The sequence below is a fragment of the Parus major genome, chromosome 1A (assembly GCF_001522545.3).
Source record: "Parus major isolate Abel chromosome 1A, Parus_major1.1, whole genome shotgun sequence".
Lineage (NCBI taxonomy): Eukaryota > Metazoa > Chordata > Aves > Passeriformes > Paridae > Parus > Parus major.
This window is the reverse complement of record NC_031773.1, coordinates 6866438-6880718: the sequence shown is the minus strand read 5'-3', so window position 1 is coordinate 6880718 and position 14281 is coordinate 6866438. Positions and strand designations below refer to the sequence as shown.

The 14281-nt window shown below is 41.5% G+C and overlaps 1 protein-coding gene across 3 annotated transcripts in view; it reads left to right on the top strand.

Moving 5' to 3' along the window:
• Positions 1 to 14281, top strand: part of GRM3 (glutamate metabotropic receptor 3) — a 101648-nt gene that overhangs the window by 48395 nt on the left and 38972 nt on the right. For all 3 annotated transcript variants that reach the window (XM_015629157.3, XM_015629158.3, XM_015629156.3), the window contains one exon: positions 8215 to 8815. In XM_015629157.3, the coding sequence (XP_015484643.1) occupies positions 8318 to 8815 (498 nt within the window). In that variant the 5' untranslated portion in view covers positions 8215 to 8317. The remainder of the gene's footprint in view (positions 1 to 8214; positions 8816 to 14281) is intronic.

The following is a 14281-nucleotide window of genomic DNA, read 5'->3' as shown; positions in this document are numbered from 1 at the left end:
CAGCTAATAGCAGGATGTAATTTGTGGCCATCTCTGCTCACTTACAAAACACTTGCTCCGTTAATTGTGATTTCACACTCCGCTGAACGCTGCTGCCTGGAGGTAACACTCATGTGATGGAAGAGTTACCAGCCTGGACTCTGCTGGGGGAGGGTGGAGGAGGGTTGAGGAGGGAAGGATCATTTCAATAGAGGTTACTGCTGTTAAATTTTAAATCCTTTTATGTTTGGGGGAAAAAAAAATAAAATAAAAAGGAAAGAAAACAACTAAACATGGAAAAGCTACAATCCACTGCTAAATAGTTCTTTCTTTAAAAGCCTGAATATACTTTCTATGTTTTGATCCCTTTCTATTGCTTTGTGCTGTTACCAGGAACACGACAAAACAAGTGGCTGGTAGGTGAAACCCTGTCTGGGTAATCAGGCACCTACCTTGACCTCATATTGGAGATGCTGGGCAAACCCAAAGAAAAATCTTATATTTTCATTAGAAATATTTTTGTGCCTTTGGGGGTCGTAGAGACACCTGGTATCTTTCTTAGACCAGAATAGGCAGGAGATTCTCCTGGAGGAGGTCAGAAGTGACTAAAATGTTGCCACATGATAATGAGCGAGTTAAGCAAATCGAATCTCATCACTCAATGGTTGGTTGGTCAGTGGTGATGAGACAAGAGTTCTGCCTTGCATGGGCAAGGAACCAGCACCTGTTCTGAAGTGCTTGCAGTGAACATGTCAGAGGGAGAAATATTGCCTGGATCAGCAAATGAGAACCATCTTAACTTGGAAAATTTCCAGCTGAGTGTTTGGTTCTGCTGTGGCAAACTGGGAGATATAGCTCAGACCAGACAGGGATGGGAGCACCAGCCTGGGAAGGTTTTTATTTGACTCATCACTAAACTGGGGCAGGGAGAAGGAGCCACTGAGGGGACTTTGCCCACTGCTGGCCATCACCTTTGCTATTCCAGTTTCTCTGATCCTGTGATGTGGAGAACTGCAAGCCAGGTTTGAATGCTGCTACTTGAGGGTCCAAGCTAGGACTGGGTCCCATCAGAGCAGGCTGGGTGGCAGCAGAGAAAACCCCACATGCAGCCAGAGAAGAGAAAGAGAAGAGCACACTCTTCTGCTTTCTGAGTCTGGAGTGACTGAGGCTGCCTGTGCTGTCAGCCAGACTGAGCCTCAACAGAAAAACTAGTAACAAAAGATTCTCTGCCCTCCACATATGCAGAGGCTCAGCCATATTTTCTGTATTGCCAAAATGTGAGGAAAATATCTTGGCACAGTAGCAAGAGAGAAATCTGGCAGCTTGCTCTGGAGTGAGCCAAGAGTGCCCAGGCAGAGCACCTCAGCTGGAATGCAGGTTCACGGGAGATCCAGCCTCAAAGAAAACCCTGCAGGCTCTGCAGAGAGCTGAGAATTGATTAGGAGCACAAGGCAGCAATGATCTCTGTGTGGGCACAAAAAAATAGATGCTTAAGAATCAATTAAGAGGGAAAGGTTAACTACGTGTCTAAAGAGTAAATGCACAGATATTCCTTGGGGGGCTATACCTTGGATGGTGTTAACTTCACGTAGTTAAGCCTCACTTGCATTAAGCACAAGTGTTAAAGCTTCTCTGAGCTAAAAATTTCATCCCCAGGACATGACACTGAAAACAGCATTGTTTACTTTGGGCAAGACTACTCCACACTTATGCCTTCACCTCTCTCACCCAACATTTGACATCGCTGACCTTAGCCTGGCGCTGCTGTTCCCCCACCACCTAGGAGGAATAATTACAGTGACATCCACAGGTCACAGAAGACAGCTGCTCCTTTGTCCCCAAAGGCTTTATACTGCCATTTTTCCTTTTCCATGCCTTTCTGGGACCACATGTGAAGGCTGAGACTAAAGTGAACGAGCACACAATCAATAAGCACACAGCACTTGCCTGTTCATTGCAGTCACTGCTGGTGGGCTTTCAGCTGTCACCAGTGCCTGGAAGAAATAAGCAGATGGACAAAAAGCAGTAGGATTCAGCTGATTCCAAAGAAGACAGAAGGGAAGATGGTGGGACTTTCAAAGGTCTAGCTCTGCATTACATCAAGATCATTACACCACAAATTGTCCAGATGGCACAAAGCCTGGGGCTCACGGCTGGACTTCTCAGTGCACTATGTACTTCTTGTCAGAGTAGGGAGAAACTCTAAAGATTTAGGAGCCTGCTTGGCCTGACCCAGAGCTCTGCCTCTGGTGGTCTGCTCATTGTAACTCCCTCTCCTGAGACCAAACTCACTTTGGAAGAACTCAGCTGGTGCCAAATACTCTCATGTTATTTTAGCAAATAACAAAGACCCATATTTCCACACCATATTAATGCCTGGTGATCTTCAGGGACTCTTTGTTCCTCTCCAGGCTAAATTAACACATATAGTTCTAATCTATCTAGAGTTATTTAGTATATGGAAACTTAAAGAGCAACACATAAGAGACATCTGTTTTCCTGCAGGATTAATATTAGAAATACATTTTTTTCTGGAATAGGATATCATACATTTCTGAGGAGAGGGCTGAGCATCTGCTGTATGTTGACATTGTAGAAAACATAAAACATCAGATGCTGATGCTAACACAGTACAAATAGTAACAGTGTTCTGAGATTTTCTTGCTCTAAAGTAATAGAATATAAGTTTTTATTTTAAGACCAGTGATTTACATCTACACTGATGTGTTATCTCTTGCTTTATATGTCTTTATACTGGAATTTCCTCTAAATTTTTAGGGCTTTTCAAACTCTTTTACGATGTAATAGACATGGCATGAGTTTGTATGGTTTGTAGCCTCATGCTGTTGCTGGTGGTAATTGCAATAATTAATGTTTTTCATGTACGGATTTTCAAGATGAAATGAGATTCAAAAAATCACCTAATTGGAAAGCCATTTTTGTCATTTTTCACAAGGCAAGAAAAAACATTTGAAATGTAACTGCCAACAACTGAAATTTAAAACACTCTGATTAATTTTCAGCAAATTTTTATGTCAGCACCTGATTAGCATTTCACGAAGGAACTTCTCAATTTCCACAGAAGAAGTGTATTTGTTTTCTCCACCTCACCACATGTTCTGCAACTTTTCCCTGGTTTGTTTGTTTCTTTGTTTTCTTTTATGTCCTGATTTAAGCTACCAGATTTCAGCCAGCCAGAATCAGGGTGTGAGCAATTTGTGTGCTTGGCACAGGTCTGTCACTGTAAGCTTTGAGTTACTTTACAAATATTTCTCTTCCAGATGTGGCAACATCTCTAATTATAATTGGCAAGGAGACTCAAGCTTGTCTGACACTTTTTTTCTGATTAAATAAGATATTATATTTCAGTGCAGTTCTCATCAGTTATTAAGTTCTGCCAGGGCACATATAAATGTGATAAATGTGTTGGATGTTCTATTCTACTGTGCAAGTTATCCATGATCTCTGAGTGAAAGAAATCTTTGCACTCAGCTTCTTGAAAGATGCACCCGAATTTTGAGCTGGAATTTGTTTTAGGAATTTGCTTCCCTAAGAGAAAATTTGTAGGGCACAGGAAGGGCTCAGGGAAAGATACTTCTCTGATGGGTAACCTTGGAGAAAGATCTATTGATGAAACTATTAGCTTCAATATTTGTAAAATGCTACAGGAGCACAGGTGTGGTGGGAACCTCCTCTGTGACCTTACACTGAGCATGGTTTTCCTCCAAAGAAAGTTTACAAAGGACAGCAGGTGATACTGAGTTGACATATGGCTCCAGGCACCACAATAACACATTATAGTTCTGAATAATGCAGTATAAATCCTCAACTGCCAAGGGGGAGCCACCCACAATAAAACTAAACATAATCTCCAGCACCCACGTCAGGTCTTGTTGAATCCTTTGTCAGGAAGCTGCATAAACAGATGAGCCCTGAAAAACATTGTGAAGGGGGACAAATGTGAGGAAATTTAGGATATAACATAAGGCAAGGAGGAGAAGAAACCTCTCCACAGTTTTAGCCCAGTCATGTAGATTGTCCTATTCATTGGTTAATGGTGTGGAAAAATAGCTAGGCAATCTGAAGTGCCTCAGCTCTCTGTAAGGCTTCCCATTCCATCCTTATAACTGGAAAACTGGAAAATGCATGGCTGCTGGATGCTGGATTGCCAGTACTAAGCATTGGTGCTGGTATGATGGAAGGTATGAACAAAATTGCCACTGATGTGTGAGCAATAATATTTGATTTATAAGTCATCTGGCTAAATGAAAGATTCAACTGCAATTCTCTTGGAAGTTTGACACCTACTAGACAAATAGACTGAAAATGCTTAGTCTGATAAGAATTCGTCTCCAAACCAACAGCACAGGTGGACCTGCTGAGCTGAGACAGAAAGCCTGCAGAGAACCAGAGCTGACATGTGAATATAGCCCTGGAAGACAGTTTTGGAGATTATATCAGTGAGATACCAAATGCAGAAAACCCACATCCCAAACCCCAAACCTCTTTGTAATTTTAGTTGCTTTCACAGAAACAGGAATGTGCCCATACTTAGTAAATAAGCAAACTTACAGCAAGAAATAACAAATTTGTGCAATCAACTTTTCACACGCACAGAAATAATCCACCAAAGCTGATGATTCAGACCTAGAGGCAAGTGGATTTTCAGTGAAAGCAGCACAGCTGCTATTGTACACAAGTGAGTTGCTTTCACTAAGGGACATGCTGACAGTGTCCCCCAAGGGTAGATGTAGCTTCCCCCAGTGTACTTCTTGTGGTGGAAAGAGAAGGGGCTCTGGAGTGACAAATGAAGATGTTTCACAAGCTCAGTGCTTCTGGCTAAAGTTCTGATAGAGCAGTGCTGGCAGAAACCCTCTGATGAAGATATAGAAACTTTTCTCCTTCAGCCTGTTTATTTTTCATGTTGATATTTACATTGCTTCTACACCCAGGCTCTACTTCTATTTCCACAGAGATCCAAAGACTATAGGGCAGGAATGCACATATTTTTAGTACTAACAGAACACCTAGAACAACACAACCCTGCCTGCAGGTGACATTAAAACTTTAATTATAAACAAAAAAATAGAAGAATTTCCATTTGATCAGCAAGTATTTCTTTTTGAAATATCCCAGAAGCCTGCTTTAGATGTTTTTTTTTTTTTTTAGAAGAACCAGAAGACAGTACTGCAAAAGCCAATAGGAGTGGTCAGTATAGTGAAATCACTTCAGGAAGGATATAAGCAGTGGTATCTTCACCATATTTAAGAGGAGGAATATGGGCAGTATCAGCCTGGAATAGGTATGAAATGTTTGTATTTATAGTCCTGAGTTATGCAAGATGCAGAGAAAGCATGTGGGAGGTGCACACCAGAGAGAACAGGAGAGGAACTGAGCTGCAAGCCCAGATCTGCTTTAAAATAGGCTCCATCACACCAAGCTATCTGTTCAGTGCCACCATAGGCATGTTGATCACTGACCACCCAAATCTGCCTCACAGCTTCCTTCAGGAGTCCCACTGATGAGAAACCCTGGAGGCATCCGTCTCTCACAGCCCTAAGGGGAAACCTCCCCTGACTAATCATCCTTTGCATTAACACCTTCACTCTGAACCTCTGCTCAGCATCCTTGGTGCTCAGCAGGACACTGCAATGTCACTGCATGGGCAGCAGTGCTTAGGCTGACAAGTCTGAGGAGGGAGAGAAGCACATTTGATACCCTAAGCAGTGTTTTTTTTACCATCCTCCATTTATAAAGAGAGGATTTGAACTCATAAAATAGGATGTTTTTTCCTGGGAAGCAGGGCTCTGCATCCATGGTGTCACCCTGCAGAATCAGAGCCCTCATGACAAGCTCAGATTTTCACAGGCCCTGGGGAGGGTAAGACAATTGGTGTAGATGGGTGGCCCCCACCCATGGACATGCCTTACAAAGCAGTATGTCCCCAGATAGGGCAGGATTGTGGGGATGAGTAACCTGTGTTCTCCAACCTGAATAGGGCTCCCACCACCTCCTCCTTTCACATTCCTGGACACCTTCAGACCAGTTCTATCTGCACAATGTGGCAAGGAAGAAGCAGAGTAATGGTCATTCCCAATCTCACCTGCTCAGATCACCCCTTGTGTTCTGCAGGGGCTGATCCCTTGCTGTGCCATCACTGATCCCAGTTTCCCTCAGCAGTACCACTGTAACAAGTATAAGTGACAGAACGTAGAAATCTTTTGCATTCTTTGCTGGGGAAATCAGTTGTCTGTGTGTAACATTGAAATAATTTTCAGTACATTTCTATCCTTTCTTGCTGCTGTATCAGAGACACACATTCCTGAGACACAGAGGAGATGTAAGGTTAAAGACAATGCCATTTACAGAAACCAGCAGCTATGAAGGAGTCAGGAGAATGAGAGCATCCTCCCTGCTGTGAGGATAAATTCACTGTAGCTCTAGGTATGTCCCAGGACTGTTTTAAAAAACTTTATAGAGAGCCCCACTTTAAAGCCTTTTCTTGGGGAAACTCAGTTGTTCTTGGTCATGTTGAAGAGCTGTTGAAAGAAGATTGGTTTAATATGACCTTATAAAAGACTCACATAAAAGCCAGAGGGAGCAACAGGAAACAAGGGAGAATTATTGTTAAGGTATCAGAGGAGCACTGGGAAAGACCAACATTTGATTCTTGGTTGTGATGGTGGCCTTAGGTAAAGCAGGAACAAGCTTGGAAGAACTTGTTTAGGAAGTTTTTCAGACTCAGGGCCTCAGTGGGAACTGGGGGTTCAGGGCACAGTTGACCTTGCCAAATTTTGATAGTGATTGTGAGTGATGAGCAAATCAAACTCTGAATTTAGAATCTTCCAAGAATCTTAATTCATCTCTGTGCCTCTTTTTCTCCCAAGTGAAAACAGTGAAAACAAATATTTTTCCACTGTTATAAAGAGAAGTATATGAATGTTTGCTGAGATACAGTAGCAACACAAGCCACAGAGGTAAATAAGATGGGTACTGCATTAAAAAATATCCCAAGTCCTGTTTTTATCCAAATGGTGGATTAGTGAAAACAATCCAAAACAATGGAAGTCAATGCAACTAAATTATTAACCACACAGCCATTTATGTGAAGAATGTTATCTTTTTGTCTGATAGTGATTTCCACTGGGATAGTACCACCATTTTATCTGCTCTGTAAGTCTGATACTGAAAGTACTGGTGAATACAGTCAATATCATTACTTCTCTTAAAAATATTTTTTCTGGACCTGTTTAATAATCCAGAGGTGATAAACATACTAGCTTATTTAAAGATCATTTAGGGATGAGGAAGCCTTTTTTCCATTGACATTTCTGAATGGAAAATTCTGCTGAGACAGTCTGCAGCTCAGACTATTAGGATAGCAGACAAACCTTTAACAGTGCATCTGACCCATTACTCATTTATGAGAGAACAATGTTGGAATAAATATGAATAAAAAGCTACCCTTTCACACAATTTGGTACATCAATGTTGAAATTGTACTAGGATAAACAACTGCCTTGCAATAAGCATGTTCATTCATTATTCAGTGTTAAATCTTAATTGTTGCTCATTTCAATTTCTTCGTGCTAAGTGTTTCTAAATTATAAATAACCTGGCAACTCTTATAGTATATACTCTGTTAAGGAAAAGGTAAGTACAGAAATAAATTATTAAAGTGTTCTGCTTAACTATTGCCACACAATTCATCTCAGGACTGGGAGAGCAAGGCAGCCACTTTGATAAATTTGAATAGATATTGGGAGTCTATGGACAAGGAGTCTATGGACAAGTCATGCATCTATGTTGCATAAACAGATTTTGTGTGTGTATACTTATTTACAGAATTGTTACACTGTGATCTTCACTCTGAGGTTTGACTTTTGTACTTTCATGTCATTGGCAAACTGTCCTGACCTTAGTGAGAATAAAATCATATCCTAAATATACACATGACTGCTGTGTTCTCCCTTTGATCTGAGCACTGAACTGTGATTGACATTAAAGAAAGTCCAGCCCAAATCATTTTCATGCCCTGAGCAAGCATCAAACACAAGACTCCTTCATGTCATGTCTCTTATTCTCCTCTTTCATGTCTCTCTTATTTATGTATTTACCTTAATTTGCTTGGAAGAGAGTCTTGTTTGCCTCAGGGAAGGATGGTTGTGTGATTAAGACATCTCACATCTTTGTGTCTCCTTTTGCCTTTTCTAATTCTTTCCATCTCTTCTTTAGAGGTCCAGTGGAAAGGCTTGACTTGTTCTTCACTGGCTTGTGGGACAGCACTTCATATCTGGCAATGGATCAGAAGGACTGAAGAGTGTTTTTGATCCCACCAATGTTTCTTAGAGCTGCTAAAACAGGACCAATGAAAATGTTCACCAGACTCCAAGTCCTTGCCCTAGCTTTATTTTCCAAAGGAGTTTTCCTTTCCCTAAGTGACCACAGTTTTGTCAGAAAGGAAATTAAGATAGAAGGAGACCTGGTCTTAGGAGGCTTATTCCCAATCAAGGAAAAAGGAACTGGGATAGAAGAATGTGGAAGAATCAATGAAGACCGAGGCATCCAGCGCTTGGAGGCCATGCTGTTTGCTATTGATGAAATCAACAAAGACAACTACTTGCTGCCAGGAATTAAGCTTGGAGTTCATATCTTGGACACGTGTTCCAGGGATACATATGCCTTAGAACAGTCTTTGGAGTTTGTCAGGGCATCTTTGACTAAAGTGGATGAAACAGAGTACATGTGCCCTGATGGCTCGTATGCCATCCAAGAGAATTTGCCACTGCTCATTGCAGGAGTCATAGGTGGTTCCTACAGCAGCGTCTCTATACAGGTGAGTCACAGCAGCCCCACCAGGTGAGAATTGTTTATCTGCAATTCCGGTGACAGAACCACGTGCTTATGGCTTATGGCCACTGTTTGCCAATAAAGCACACCTGAGCTTGATCACTGTACCCTAGGGGTGAATCTAGCATATAATTTTTACTGAATTTACATTTGTTCGATTCACTCTTTAAAATATTGTAGTACAAACCTCCAGCAGATGTCCACTCCTTCTAGTTGTGGTGTATCCTGAAGGCATCTGAAGTTTCCAAAAGTCTTAGTATTTGTTTTGAACTTTGCATTTCATGACACTTCTACAGCTCTAAGTGCAGATATCTGCTTTCACATCAATCATAAATGACACCACCTATGTGTCTGAATATATGTGTGCCTGCCATGCTTCATGTTCATAACATTTGTCATTTTAACAACAGAATTTAAAATGAAAAAATAAATTGTTGTCTTACTTCTAGTCACTAGTGAGCTTCCCCAAGGCTCAGTATTGGGCCTGACCTGTTTAATATCTTTATCAATGATCTGGATGAGGCAATCAAGTGTACCTCAGTCAGTTTGCAGATGACACACAGTTGGCCGGAGTGCTGATCTGCTGGAGGGTAGGAAGACTCTGCAGACAGAATCAATGGACTGAGGTCAATGGTATGAGGTTCAATAAGGCCAAGTACAGGTCCTGCACTTGGGTCACAACAACCCCCTGCAGCACAACAGGCTGGGGGAAGAGTGGCTGGAAAGTGTCCCAGCAGAAAAGGACCCAGGGGTGCTGGTTGACAGTGGCTGAACATGAGCCAGGTGTGTCCAGGTGGGCAAGAATGGAGTACTGGCTTGTATCAACAGCGGTGTGCCCAGCAGGATCAGTGCAGTGACCTCTGTGTTAGGCACTGGTGAGGCCACACCTCACATTCCCTGCCCAGTCCTGGGCCACTCTCTGCAACACTGAGGTGCTGGAGCATGTCCAGAGAAAGGCAACAGAGATGGTGAAGAGTATACAGAGAAAGTCCCATGAAGAACTCCTCCTAAAGGAGCCGGGGGTGTTTAGCCTGGAGATGAGGAGGCTCAGGAGGTTCAGAGGGGACTTTAGAGCTACAAATACCTGAAAGGAAGTTGTAACCAGAAGAGGAGTGCCCTCTTCTCCCTGGCAACCAGTGACAGATTGAGAGAAAATGGCATCTAGCTGTGTTAAATGAGGTTTGGATTAGACATCAGGAGGAATTGATCACAGAAAGGGTTGTTAGAGCATTGGAATGGACTCCCCAGGGAGGGAGGTGGTGGAGTCACCATCCCTGGACATATTAAAGAAATTACTGGATGTGGCACTCAGTGCCATGGTCTGGCTGATGTGGTCGTGATCAGTCAAAGGTTGGACTCTGTGATCTTGGAGATATTTTCCAACCTAAATGATTCTGTGATTCTGTGGTCACATTATTTTGAGTCAAATAAAACAAACCAGTTCACATAGCTCATAATCACAAGTAGTGTCTTAAGCCCAGACTGACGTAGACTAAGACCATGCATCAGGTGTTTCTTCACGGTCAGCTGCAGGTTTCCAAAGGCATCAAGTCTTGACAGTGCAGGATGTCCTTTCAGACTCACTATGGGACGTTTTTCCAGACTCAAGCCGTAATCACTCCACCAGTGTCAACAGCAATGAGTTCTCGTGTACTGCAGACTATCCCAGCAGTGACAGAAAGCCCACAGAACCTATTTGCCTGTTTCATAAATAGGGCAAGAGTTCATCCAATGTTCATTTCAATCAGATTTACTCTGGGGAGATGGTTGCCTCTTTTGTGAAGGCATTAAATCCCATCAGTTGGGAGCATGGTCAGATCCCATAGGATATGCACAAGCACAGAAGAATTTAAAGAAATTACACTTTATTTCCTTTTGTATTCCAGTGTGTAATATTCATCTGTATATTCATAGTAGAGAATATAATAGCAAATCCTTACCCATACTGCAGGAGAACAGTTTCTGCTGAGGAGAATCTCAGCCATCTCTTGTAGTAGAAGAGGTTTTGTCCCACTGTGGACCAGGTAGCAGAGCAGGAATGTATCCTTCACCAGTTATGTGGGTCTGATCACTTGAAGCACAAAGAACAAGTTTCAGGCTGAAAAAGAGACATTTGAAGGGGGAAAATGATAGCTACAGAACCCTGGGCAGCACAAACTGTTAAGGAAATCATTATTCATTGTCTCTTCCAATCACACAAAGAGTACATCAAATGAAACCAGCAAATGCTAGGTTGTTGTGGATGCTAAAAGCTAAATGAGTTCCAGAAGTGACCAGAAACAGAAAGAAGAAATTCTGTAAGATATGTCATTTGGTTCAGCAGTTGCCAAAACTACAGCTGTCTGAAGGCTGGTAAAATATTTTGAAGCATCATATGGCTGCCCTATCTCACTGGTGGAGGAGTGTCAGGTTTTTTGCTGTACCTTTGCTTTGTGGTCAGTGTGTTTCTCAGTCCACCCTAAGTCCAAGTATGTCCAAAGGACATGAAGATATGAGGTAGCCTAAATGACATACCTATAAAAGTTGTTACAGCAGAGGAAATGGTACAGGTGTTTCATTCCTTCCCAGAAACCCAGAGGGAGATCACTTCTCTAGAGTAATCTGTGGCCTCTTGCACAACATCTGTCAGCCTGTCCCTTTGAAGCCAGTCTCTGGTGATCACTGATCTAAGACTAAATCCATGTCTGAAGCAGTAGATTGGATAGAGTACACATCCAATATACATAATAGAGTGTATATAGATGTTTCATATTCCAAAATCTTAGGTTTGGAGCAGCTGTCCAATGGAAATTTGAAGTCCTGATTAGAGATTTTCTCAATCAGTACATGTAAAAAATGGTAATATAGTTGTATGAAAATCTGTATGTCACCCAATTTTCAAAACCTAAGGAGGATGATGGAACAATACTTATAGTTAATATTACTCTATGATCTTCCCTAGACTTGTCAATAATTTTTCAAATGTAAGATATTTCTTAACACAGTTCTTCAGAAAAATAGTTTTACAAATCATTCAACTTGTCATCAAGCATCTTCCAGCAAGAAAATGTATTCATTTATTTTCTCTTGACATGGATTGTGTTGGCCTTCCTTCAGTGTCTCTTTTCTAGCTTTCCTTTAGATTTCACACCACCTAAAAAAGATGTAATTAAGCCCTAGAAAAGACATAATTAAACCATCCACTCCTGTTGCCCATCCTGTTAAGATAGCCAGTCACAAGTTCTGTTTCAAAAGAAAATCCCTGTCAAGAATAATAGACATTGCAGACTCAAGCCTGAAATTGTAAGGACTTTCAAGCATTAAAGGCAAGCATTTTGGTGCCATAGCAATTTCAGAGCCAGTCACCTGTACAGATTAGCTCCAGTAACAACTGGAATCACACCATTGCTGAAAGTCAAAATATTTCACCAGGGGTGTGTGTGTGTGCAAGGCTCAGCACCCCTGTTCCCTGTGTTTTCAAGCAGCATCCAGGGTGCTGGATGCTTCCAGATGTATCCCTGGCAAGCATTTTTCTTTTGCTGAGAGCTGTAAACAGCATAAAGTCCACAGTGCAGTTCCTTAGCCTTAAAATAAAACATGCTGAGTTCTTCAGACAAAAATTATTTCTGGCTTTTTTTTTTTTTTCCCTCCTGTGAATTTGTCTTTATATTTTAATATTTTTTTCTTCCCCTCCCTTCAGCCTCCCTCTTCTGATTTTTGTCAGGACAGCTGTCTGCCAAATAACTTCATGATGTTCCTGCTGTCAGATTTGTACTTCTTTCATTACCCTTCCACTAAGGAATAAAAGATTTTGCTGGTAAATCAGCAATGAACACCTTCCCCACTGAGTCAGTATGTGCGATAGGCACTTTCTGCAGAGACTAAAAACAACAAGAGAATGCAGAATGCTTAATTATTTTCTGGTCAGACTAGGCTATTATCGTTAATGATGATCTGGATAATTAGTTTTTAGATGTTGTGTTTAAATTAGCAGAGAGCCCAATCTGCACAGCATTTGATCCTTCAAAACTCAAGCCAGAATTCTTAGTCAATGGAAAAGCTCATGTTAAGAAAAAAAAATAAATAAATTGAAAAGCTGTTTTCATGAAATACAATTCTGACTTGAGTTGAATCTAGCATCAGGAAGTGAAGAATTCAAAATTTGGAGGGTTTTCTTTTGGACTCATGGCTTTTAATCTGAGCCAGGTTATCCACTCCTTCTTAATTTACAATGGAAACTTCAAACACATTTTCCTTGGAGAGGCTGACATGGTAAAAATTATAAGAAAAAGAGGCAGTATTCATTTGCAGAGGAGCACTTGCATAGCCAATCCCAATTCCATGTTTAATATACTTAGGTCAGCTCTTGTCAGGATTATGCATGTGGAAGCATGATTACTTTTATTCAGGTGCTGGATTTGTTCTTCCCTCTTTCTGAAAACTGGATTATTCTTCTGAAAATTAAGACTAGGGTCCATTCCCTGCAGTCAGCTCTTAGAAAAACTAAGGCATTCCTTAGGAGGGCTGGATTTTTTGTTTCTATGTATGCTATATTCACATGGATGTAAAGATTTCAACCTGGCTGTCAACCCACAGGACCTCTGGATCATGACCATGAAAGTTATTTCAAAGTTAGAGCCTCATCCAGAAAAAACGGCAGAACAGAAACCAGTGCCCTGCTGTCTTCTCTTCAGTTCCTTGCTGTGTCTCAAGTAAATTGTAACAAAACCACTGGAGCAGGTTTAACGGTGCATTACTGCTATCACAAAAGCTAAAGCCACTCCTAAGTGAGTGACCATCTGGCATGAAATTCAAAATATGTACTCATTTACTGGCAATCTTTTCCTGGCTGTCATTCTCCTTAGCCACAAAAGTCTGCCAAGGGCTCATGGAGCCTGAAAGCTAATCACCTCCATTTCCTTCCTCCAAGGATAAAACATCTTTCAACCAGAGTCTTAACAATAGCTTCTGACTTCCATCACTACTGGAAATAGTGTAAAATCCTTCAATGAACCAAAAAATAAACAAAACATAACACATGGACCACTGTGCATGGACCCTGCAGGGATGTGGGCAGGAGAAATGTGCAGGGGTTGCAGAGGTTTGCAGGCCACACACACCACTTGTGCTGTGCACTGACAGCCTCTGGTGATTTTATGCTTGTAAAAGTAAACCAGATCCTCATTAAAAAATCTGTTCTGTGAGATGGACCACCTACCACCAGCATTTAAGCTACACACGCACTTGCCAGCTTCCATGTGTCTCCTTTAAACTCTCTCCTCTTTTATCTCTGTTCTTCCCCTCTCTCTGCTACTACCTCTCAGCCAGATCCTTGCTGTTTGTTCCTCTCTTTGTTTCTATTCCACATTCAGAAACTGAACAGCCACTAGGCTGAAATTTTCAGTGTCCAAAGAATACTGGGCATTTCTTTCCTAGAGATTTCAAAGGAATATGGGTACGTCCCTCTGGCTTC